Source organism: Micropterus dolomieu, linkage group LG17 (genome assembly GCF_021292245.1).
Source record: "Micropterus dolomieu isolate WLL.071019.BEF.003 ecotype Adirondacks linkage group LG17, ASM2129224v1, whole genome shotgun sequence".
Lineage (NCBI taxonomy): Eukaryota > Metazoa > Chordata > Actinopteri > Centrarchiformes > Centrarchidae > Micropterus > Micropterus dolomieu.
The window spans coordinates 38,521,716-38,532,860 of NC_060166.1; the positions used below are offsets into that span (position 1 = coordinate 38,521,716).

Genomic DNA, 11,145 nt, shown 5'->3' on the forward strand with positions numbered 1-11,145 from the left:
TCGCTGGTCACTGCTGGCTCTCGCTGGCCCTCGCTGGTCACTGCTGGCCCTCGCTGGCCCTCGCTGGTCACTGCTGGCCCTCGCTGGTCACTGCTGGCCCTCGCTGGCTCTCGCTGGTCACTGCTGGCCCTCGCTGGCCCTCGCTGGTCACTGCTGGCCCTCGCTGGTCACTGCTGGCCCTCGCTGGCTCTCGCTGGTCACTGCTGGCCCTCGCTGGCCCTCGCTGGCCCTCGCTGGCCCTCGCTGGCCCTCGCTGGTCACTGCTGGCTCTCGCTGGTCACTGCTGGCCCTCGCTGGCCCTCGCTGGCCCTCGCTGGCCCTCGCTGGCCCTCGCTGGCCCTCGCTGGTCACTGCTGGCTCTCGCTGGTCACTGCTGGCCCTCGCTGGCCCTCGCTGGCCCTCGCTGGCCATCGCTGGCCCTCGCTGGCCCTCGCTGGCTCTCGCTGGCTCCAAACTCAGAGATCTGCCCTCAGACTGTAAAATGACCTCGATACTGTAAAACAACAACTACATCTCCCATGATGCTTTGACAGCCCTCCTGTCTGTCTAAAGAGAGCCAAGTCAAACTTTCTGGTTCCCCTTGTCTCTTCTCCTCGTTTCCTCTCTTCTCGTCTCTCCTCTCCTCTTGTTTCCTCCCCCCCATCTCTCCTCTCATTTCCTTTCCTTTTGTCTCTCCTGTCCTCTTGTTACCTTCTCTTCTCTGATTTCCTCTCCTCACGTCTCTCTCCTCTCCTTTCCTCCTCTCTTCTCCTTGTCACCTCTCCTTTCCTCTCTCCTCTCCTCTCCTTGTTTCCTCTTCTCTTGTCTCTCCTCCTCTCCTCTCCTTGTTTCCTCTTCTCTTGTCTCTCCTCCTCTCCTCTCCTTGTCTCCTCTACTCGTTTCTTCTCCTCTCCTCACATCACTCTCCTCCTCGTCTCTCCTCTTGTTTCCTCCCCCCCATCTCGCCTCTCCTCATTTCCTGTCCTTTTGTCTCTCCTGTCCTCTTGTTACCTTCTCTTCTCTGGTTTCCTCTCCTCACGTCTCTCTCCTCTCCTTTCCTCCTCTCTTCTCCTTGTCACCTCTCCTTTCCTCTCTCCTCTCCTCTCCTTGTTTCCTCTTCTCTTGTCTCTCCTCCTCTCCTCTCCTTGTTTCCTCTTCTCTTGTCTCTCCTCCTCTCCTCTCCTTGTCTCCTCTACTCGTTTCTTCTCCTCTCCTCACGTCACTCTCCTCCTCGTCTCTCCTCTTGTTTCCTCTTCTCTTGTCTCTCCTCCTCTCCTCTCCTTGTTTCCTCTTCTCTTGTCTCTCCTCCTCTCCTCACGTCACTCTCCTCCTCGTCTCTCCTCTTGTTTCCTCCCCCCCATCTCGCCTCTCCTCATTTCCTGTCCTTTTGTCTCTCCTGTCCTCTTGTTACCTTCTCTTCTCTGGTTTCCTCTCCTCGCGTCTCCTCCCCTTCCCTCATTTCCTCTCTCCCCTCCTCTCCTTGTTTCCTCACCACACCTCTCTCATTTCCTCTCCTCATTTCTTCTCCTCTCCTCACGTCACTCTCCTCCTCACCTTTCCTTGTCTCCTCTCCTCCTCTCCTCTCCTCCTCGATTTACGGACCCCTTTAAACTCTCGTTAGATATTTGGACTCATCAGTTCGCTGTCGGTGTTTCTCTCTCCCGTCTGGTTTACAGCTGTCTGATGTAATGTAAAATATGTTTTGCAGTAAAATTACAGAGGCTCCAGCAGCTCCAGCGTTTCCTGACATATTGTTCAGCGAGCTGCACTTTTCAGATAGTCATCAGTGTTTCTGCCTCGCAACAAAAAGTGACCTTCTCAGTCGATTGTTCCAGAAGTTCATTTTACTGCTCGAGGTCTGCGTGTTATCTTTTTACCGTACGCTGGGGAAACGACCAGCTTCTGCTGCACAAAGGTCTTTAAACGTCCTCAACACATACGCAAGCAGGGAAGTATTTATTATAATGATGAGGAAAAGTCAAACCAGATTAAGTGTAAAATATAAATGTGGCTTAGTTTGAATGATTTGCTGACTATTCATTGAGCAATCAGATAAAAATATTCTGTTGTTTTTTTTTAGATAATATAAGAGAAGTACAAGATGAACAACTACTTTTATTTTGAAAGTCTAACCTGACGTTGCATATTTATTCTTGCTAAGTTGACCACAAAGCCCTATGCATGCAAAAACTACGCTAAAGGGGACCAGGGCGTTAAAAAGCGGCTCCACGGGGTCTTGACTTGACCGAGTGTTCGTATGTGTCGACTTGATCGTGTGTGGTGTGGAGGTCATATATCAGATCAGTTTGCTTGAACTTCAGCTGCCAGAAAATCACTAAGGTGTGTCTCACACTGTCTGTGCGATCTCATGGTTTTTAATGTGATGTGAACGAAAAAAAAGGAAACAACTTACAAAAAACATATATAAACAAAACCAATGGCTTGAGGACTGAGCCAAGGTTAAATCAGAGCTTTTCCCTCAGTGGCCTGTTTCAGAGAAAGACACCAACTCGTTCTGCCTCGTATGGACACATGGTCGAGACCCATCGGCGTCAGTTTGTAACGCACTGAGGATCCCTGTAGCGCCATAGTTCAGCGCAGTGGGGGAAGCCCTGTAGCGCCAGTTTGTGACGGTAAAGGCAGGTTTATATTTAACAGAAAAGAGTTAAGGAGGTGGTTGGAGGGTTAGGGTTAGACTAGAACTACAAAATATTTCTAAATGTAGAAAGATGAACAAAATAGTTCTTAACACTCCACAAGTTATTTGGACTGTTTTCTTGATCCCTCTCCCGTTGATTTTGTGACCATTACCGTGTACCGTGACATGCAGAGTAAAAAAGGGACACAAATGTTTGGGCTACGCTAAACGTTCAGAAAAACCGACATAAATCATTGCAGTCAGTTTTCCAAATTTCAGACTTGCCTTGCTTTGGTCTTGTATTGAATCAGCCCGTGTGACGGAAGCCAGCGAGGCCGTGCAGCGAGTAAACTTCACTCCCGACACCTTAAGACACGCACTGGTAACTGACACCAGTGGCCACGGGCTTTAACCTCCCCGTCAGCCGCTTCGAGTCAGGCCCGTGCGGTACATTCTCTGAGCAGCCGCATACCTTCACTTTAAACTTCATTTGTTGACTCCATCTTATCAGCGCTACTGCTGTGTTTCATTTTAACACTATCATGCCGACAACAGACCTCCTGTTAGAGGCCGTCCGCTGGAGGTCTGTTGTTAACTAGGGGTGCCACAAATAATCGACGTAGTCGTCAAAAATCGATTATTAAATTTGTTGCCAACGAATTTAATAATCGATTCGTTCATGACGTCATCGTAGCGACAGTGTCAGCTTAACGGAGTAAAGTGATGCGAAGTAAAGTTGCTAAAATCAGAGCTGCAGTAACACCTTCACCACCTAAAACCTCCAGAGTGTGGCAGCGTTTCACTCTTCACTCAGCCAGAAAGGTCGTGAACTGCAGCAAAGCTCTCCTGGAAACAGCGGAGATCAGAAGAGGAGTCGTGTCTCTGTGGACGATGACGACTCGTCTCGGTAAGCTAGTTAGTGAGCTAGCTTCACGTTAAAGCCGTGTTAATTCACGTTATGAGCTGAAACGTTTTCTATACAGTTCTATACTTGACTGTTACTTAGCATATGCCTAAAACAACCTCAGGTTTAATTTAAAGGCTAATAGCTAAATGAGAGGCATTGTGTCATTTTGCGATTCATAATCCGAATAGTCGACTATTCGTTTCAGTAATCGATAGATTAATCGACTATCAAAATAGTCGTTAGTTGCAGCCCTGTTGTTAACTTAGATGATGCCTAAACCTAACCAAACAGCAACGTTTGATGACTTTAATAACGTGCCGTTTCAAAATGCCGATGTTTCAAAACGCTATTTATTTTGAAAGTGTAACCGGACGTTGTATATTTGTCGTTGCTAAGCGTTGCTAACTTTATCGTGGAGCCTTAAACGTGTGAAAGCGACGCCAAAGTGCCTTGACCCGGCGTCAGTACGTGACGAGTCGGGAGTGAGAACGTGTTGCTAACACAGGTATAGAAGTGAAAATTAAACATGAGAGAGAAAACAAAAACAACAAAACAAACACTTTTGTTTGAGGCCCTCGTCTGAGTCCAGTTGAGTTCTGTAGTGTTCAATCTGGTGTCCAGGTTTTCATTTTCCTGTGTGTGGATCCCACAGAGGCCACGTTAGGCTTCGAGACGATCTGATCGGTGTTTTTATATCCTCGTTAACCAGGAAATGAGCAGATGTAACAGATGTTACTGTGATCAATATAAAGAGCAGAAAAACTGGGGTCAGAGGTCAAAGGTTTGAACCCGGGCTGTAGTCCTGGTCAGGGTTCAGACACACAAACAGGTTACTGTTACACATTCCGGTATTTTTAAGGGATCTCGACTTCTTTATGGATGTAAATCTCTTTTGGAGTGCACTGTGCATGAATGTGTGTGTTCGCAGGGCTGGGAGTAGTCTTGGCTGAAACAGATGGATGGATACAAGAGAATTAAGATGGCGAGATAAAGAAATGGCTTGTGGACATTAATGTGTGTGTGTGTGTAGCGGGATTGTGGGAATGGAGGCAGAGTTTTCTTGGTGAACGTCTGCCAGCTGTAACAGTCTCCAGGTCCTGGAGTCAGTTTGGTGTCACACTAACCTTCATGTGTTTCCACACCGACTGCACGGTAACTGCAACAGGATTGTTTCTTATTATCTTGTTGAATATTTTCCATGGCTCCCAGCAAAGCAAACTGGCCGTGAATCAGAGATTTACTAAAGCTGTGGGAGAAATGTGACCTCGTGATGCTGGTTTCTATCTGTGCTTGTCAATACGCTTCATTCTGGAGGGCTGTAGCAGGAACAGGATCCTGCAGGTCCTGCAGGACCCAACATGAGAAGGTGCAGACACGGGGTAATAATAACAATACTGGATTACATTTATATACAGAGCTTTATCATAGACACTCAATGGGCTTCAGATGAATGCATTTACTGTAATTATGGATGCACCTATCTAACAGTTTCTCTCCCGATACTGATACCAAACCTTAGGTCATCTGCTGACATCACTGCTCAGAGGGCAGATTAATACTTGCGTCAAGTTTACGCTGGTTATGTGCCTTTGGGGGGGTTTATACTTGTGCGTTGGTGTCGGCGTTGCTCTGCAGCTAAAACGCTAGTTGGCGGTGGGGTTCCTGTGTTCCTCTGTGTTGAGTTCCTTCTTCTTCTTCTTCATAAGTTTAAGCCACTACAAACAGTGGCGGCTGAAACTGAGAGGATCATGTTGGAGCTGATTGATGTCGAACAGCAGTTACTTTTAGTGAAATGACTTAAAACGCAGAAATTACAGAAGGCATCAGAGGAGACGGTGTGTACGAAGCTTGATCTGGCAAAGGAAGATGGACAAGCTGGAAATTTGTCGGAGGAAATTCATTCTTCTTGCCGTCTGCGTCGCCGCGATGTGCAGTAAAACTTTTGGGGAGGTGCGCATCAGCAACAACGTAGAGTATCGTGTACCTATGGTGTAGATTTGATGCAGAAGTATAAATTGGCCATTGTTTTTCCACATTTAATCTCTGTATACCTCGCTGCATTCTGATAATTTTATGTACAGTAAGTTATCATGAGCCCAGAGACCTGCAGCCCAACATGACTGAAAGAATAGCTGGATAGCAACACTGGTAAGGAAACTGTATTTAATGCGGATCAGTTACGACTCCCGGATATCTGATCGGCGCATCCAGACCTGTAACGTAGGCATCAGCGGGTGGTCAGCGTCATCATCATGGGTTAAGTGTGGGATGAAATTTGGTCCCGGAGTCATTCATGCAAAGCTTTCATTCTCAGTTCTTTGTTCATGTATTTGGTGACTTTGACAAAGAAGAATATTAACTCGAGGTCCTCCAGGGCAACTAGTTCAACTGCATCTGGCAGTTTTCCCTGGTGGATGGGGTTTTGCTCTGTTGTTATCACGTGATCTTGTCGCCTTGTGCATGTGGGTAAGAACTGGCCAGCAGAGAGCTCTGACCTAAACCCCATCCAACACCGACTGTGATCTGGACCCCCATCAGATCTGGACCCCAGTGATGCTCTTGTAGATGAATGGGAGCGAATCAGCTATCACATATGGCTGCAATGTCCAGGTGTGTTCGTACCTACGGAAGCCCTAAGCGGCCATCGATTCATATCTTTATTTTACTCCGTTTTCCCGTGATAGCGGGATCATTTTCTCGTGATCAGTAGTTTAACACAGGGGTTGGCAAGAACGTTTCTTAATGGTAAATTCAAGGTGGATTTAGTGTCACTGATTAGCTCTTAAGATTGTGAGTTGGATCCTCATGGAAGACCAACTTAAAAAAAAATTCATATTCATATTCCACATTCATCAACCTATGGACTTTTCATTACCCATCATTCCCAGGCAGAGGAAATTCATCCGCTTCTAATTCAGGGGAATCCATTTAACTACACATTTACTGACGGCTACTTTAGAGCCTTTGAAATAGCCGTCGGGAAATGGATTGGATTCCCCTGAATCTCTTCATAACAACTTTGTTGAAGAGAATGATTAAAAAAAACACAAAAGAAGAATAAAAAAACCTTGCGAAGTGAGGGGGTCAAACCTGCAACCCTTTGGATGCAAGTCCTGCACTCTACCAACTGAACTAAATGCTGACTCTACAAGTTGTCATGAAAATTATCATAAAGAAACGCACCTGCCGACCGCTGTATTCAGCTACAGTTCGTTATCTCGAGATCACGAGATAATTATCTCATTTTCACGGGAAAACGGAGTAAAATAAAGATATGAATCGATGGCCGCTCAGGGCTTCCGTACGTACCTCTGGCCGCGTGGCACAAACATGTGAAAGAAGAGTCCCTCTAACTTCCTGTCTGTGTCTCCTCAGTGATCTCCTGGAGGATTTAGAGAGGAGTCCTCACGCTGCAGCCATCGCCGAGTGCTTCGTAGAAAGGGTGAGTACAGTACAGCTGTGTGTGTGTGAGAGGCTGTTAGCTGACAGGAAACATGACCCAGTAAAGCCCAAACACCCTGTAAACCACCGGTAGAACTGGACCCTCCATTCACTCCACAAAATCACATACGTCATTTCACTAACCAGCTACTGCTGCGGATCAAACCCTCACCGAGTCAATACATTTAGACGTGTGTGTGTGTCGGACAGTAGTGGTATTGTTCTCACATGTTACAGCACAGAGAAAGGATGGAAGTGTTTCCTGAGCAGCTGACTGCAGGCCTCTGGACAGTGACGACTATCTGACCAACATTTTAGTCCAAGAGTGAGATCATACGGAAGCCCTAAGAGGCCATCAATTCATATCTTTATTTAACTCCGTTTCCCCGTGATAACGGGGTAGTTTTCTCCTGATCTCGAGATAACTAAACAGTAGTTTAACATAAAGGTTACTTAATGGTAATTGCAAGATGCTCTCAGTGTCACTGATTAGCTCAGTTGGTAAGGCACAGGACTCATAGTTTGATCCTCATGGAAGACCATTAAAAAACAAAAATCTTTTTCATATTCCTCTTCAACAAAGTTGTTATGAAGACGACTGATTCACATGCTCACAATTAATCACGTGCTGGAGCGTGCGCATCCCGGTGATTGGTCCACATTCAACCTATGGACTTTTCATTTCCCATCATTCCCAGGCAGAGGAAATTCATCCACTTCTCATTCAGGGGAATCCATTTAACTACACATTTACTGACGGCTACTTCAGAACCTTTGAAACAGCCGTCAGGAAATGTGTGATTGGATTCATCTGAATCTCTACATAACAACTTTGTTGAAGAGAATGATTTAAAAAAACACAAAAGAAGAATAATAAACTCTACAAAGTGTGGGGGTCAAACCTGCAACTGTCGGGATGCAAATCCTGCAAGTCCTGCACTGCACCAACTGAGCTAACTACTGACTCAGCAGTTTGTTATGAAATTATCATAAAGAAACGCACCTGAGCATTAAACACTTAATTTCCTGGAGACATTTTCTGCACCAATTTATGGTGTAAATGTCTTTATTTTTGCAAAGGGAAGGACAGAAATTTAGGTGGCCGCTATACAATTAGTGGACGAGGCGCAGGCATACAGTGTTTTATGCCGAGTTCATAGTGTACTAAGTGTCAGAGCCGGTAAGTGCTTTAAGTATAGGAGCCCATAAGTATAGAATACATTTGTATTTTTGAAATATAAGTGTGTTTGTCAGATTAACCTGCTGTTATAATTTCTATTTGCGCTGGTCAATTATGAACAAAAGGTAGAATTTAACTGCTAGCAGCAAAAACCTGAGAGAATTGGGTGGGTTGCACATATTTGAGCAGCTCCTCCTCTAACGGATGTAATCTCACTCCAAACTTTTGATAAAACTTGAGAGCCCTGGTGATTGCGTTTTGTTGGCAAAGTTCTTTAACAGAGGTCAATCCACAGACTGTATATAAGAAGTGGACGTAGTCATGGTGACGGCGCCCGTTGGTTTGTGGACCGCTGTTTTGAAGCCTCGAGTTTGGCCGATAGGGCGCCGCCGTGTTGAGTTTTTGCAACCAGCGGCCATATTAGGTGCATCTGTAATTCACATTAACTGTCATTTTAACTTATATATAATAACTTTGTCTAGCGAACAAGAGTCTTAAAACTAAATGTACTCACCAGAGAAAGTGAACAGCCGACTCCTAATTCGCTTCTTCAGCGGTGCTGGTTAAATTCTAAATCATAGATAATCCCGCCCTAAAGCCTCCCCTGCTTCCTGGTCTCTGTTCCTCTAAATGGGACCATAATTTACTAAATGAACATCATGCTGTGTTGAAGAAGACTTGAAACTAGCGACTGAGACCATAAACTCATCAGGAAAGTGTTTACTGAGGGAATAAATCAGCTGACAAGTAGAAACATTTTCTCACAGACTTCTATACAATCACACTTCTTTCTGCAGCCGCTGGAGTCGCCCCCTGCTGGCTGCTGGAGAGGACGCAGGTTTAAGGGACTTCCGCTCTCGCTTCCCTTCTCAGACCGGAAGCTTCCTGCTTGGCCTAAACTTAATCAAACTGCAACGTTAACAACGTTATCGCCTTGTTTTATTTTGAAAGTCCAACCATACTTTGCATATTTATTCTTACACTTGCTACTAAAGGGGCGTTAAAAAGCAACGCCAAGGGGTCCTGACTAAGCGTCCATATGGGTTGGGAGTTGGGAGTGAGAATGTGTTTTTCATTTTCTAAAATATTTTCTTAACACATTTAAATGTAAACATTTCACATCTTTATTTATCTTTTAAGATTCTAGACTTTATTTTTTACTCATTCATTTGATTTTTTTCCTGCTGTCCTTTATTCTACTAGAATAATTATCTTTTCTGTAATACTTTCACGTACTTGTCTGTTGTAAAGCAGAGGACATTAGATTAAACTGTTAGAGTTATTTAAAGACCTGTGTGAGTGTCTAACACAGTGCTGTCTTTCTCTGTGACCTCCTGACTGACTGACAGGAAGTGATAGATTACAAAATTAAAGGACAGCAGTAGGAGTAACAGAGATGGTGATGGAAGAGAGAGTGGCAGATTGTGTCCTAAATCTTCTTGTTAAACCTTGTTTCGGTGGTTCTACCTGTCCAGAGACCTCAGGTAGAGATTAGAGAATATCTCTAACTGCACATGCTCCCTGATACATAAATCTATTTAATGGGATCAAATATATAAACAGATACGAGAGTAATAATATTATTCACAGATATAGCAGTATAAAATATAGAAATCTGTTCTTCTTGATGATGTTTGTTGCTTTCTTTCTCCTCCTTTCTTTAGAGTGAAGCCTTCGACATCTACACACTCTACTGCATGAACTACCCCAAGTAAGTGCAAAATTAATTAAATTAGTCTGGACTTATTGCCTGTTGGGATTGTGTTTGCTGTGTGTTAAAGATGCGCTTGGGTTCACTCTCTGTCAAACACGTCCTGTCAGTGTCACATGCTGCTATTCTGCAGGATTGGGGTTGTAAAAAGCTTGTGAAATAAGTAAATAATTTGTCAGTGGATAATGTCAGAGCACAGGACAAAAGCCGAGACATGAGTACAGTGGTGGATTAAGAGAACTATTTAAGTTTGTCTTTCCTTTATTTGCATTGTATTTGCTGAGAACATGCACAGCAGATCAGTATTTAGATTTGTAGATATTCCTGCTCCCCAGAATGAATCCTTTAGATTTGAAAGATTCCCGACCTCTCCTCTAGCGCCACCCTGAGGACAAACTTTGCATTACCCGCTCCCCTAATGGTAAGACTCTTAGGACCGGATTTACTAACACCCCGAATAAAGAGGACTAAAGTGCGAGTGCGTTCTAAAATATTGCACGTGCAATTTTAGTTCCTGTTATGGGTGATTAACTAAGAATTATTGCGTAGATGACGACAGGAGCAAACACAACGGAGGTGGCAGTATTTAAACGAGGGTTTTGTGTTTTAATGGTTTCCACCATGCGAGTCGGGAGGGAAAGCAGCTGCTGCTCAAAAATCTTGGTTTGTTTTATTAAGTGCGTCCCGAGTATGTGGAAATCGTCTGTTCCTGCCCGTCCTGCCTGAGATTGCACTAAGTACTTGGCACCCCTGAAAAACTGTTTTGGGAAACCCCAGCAGAAACAGCGACAGTGTGCTGGAATGACCCAGATGCCAGGAAATGCCAGCAGGTCGTGCTTCATAGTTAGACAGTTTATCAAATAAATAAAATAAAATAATTGTATTTAGAATAATAGTATAGAATCAGTAGTATCAGTATAGAATAATATTATCTAATATTGTTAATTTCTCTACGTCTTCTTTCATCACAGCTGTGTCTCCTTCTCACATCGATAACAGCAGCCATCTCTGCAACACTTGGCTTTTGCGCCTTCCTGTCAAACGTATTAATTACAGATGCTGTTGCACTCACATGAAATTGCGTTTAGGCGTGTTAGATCACACTGCGTGTAGTAAATAAATGTATTTGCATGTTACCCTCCCATTACTTGGCACAATAAAACTGAAACGCCTCGAATTCCATATTCATTAAGGCAAAAGTAGTAAATGAACAACAGGTGCTATCTGGCACTTTTAGAAGACGTCACTCTGCGTGCACACCGTTAGTAGATCAGCCCACGTGTTAATTT

General features: G+C 44.5%; 1 protein-coding gene across 3 annotated transcripts in view; it reads left to right on the forward strand.

Annotated features, from left to right (window-relative positions):
* The window catches only part of plekhg2 (pleckstrin homology domain containing, family G (with RhoGef domain) member 2), a 111,612-nt gene that overhangs the window by 48,400 nt on the left and 52,067 nt on the right, over positions 1 to 11,145 (forward strand). For all 3 annotated transcript variants that reach the window (XM_046073374.1, XM_046073376.1, XM_046073377.1), the window contains exons 4-5: positions 6,900 to 6,966; positions 9,810 to 9,856. In XM_046073374.1, coding sequence (XP_045929330.1) covers positions 6,900 to 6,966; positions 9,810 to 9,856 — 114 coding nt within the window. The remainder of the gene's footprint in view (positions 1 to 6,899; positions 6,967 to 9,809; positions 9,857 to 11,145) is intronic.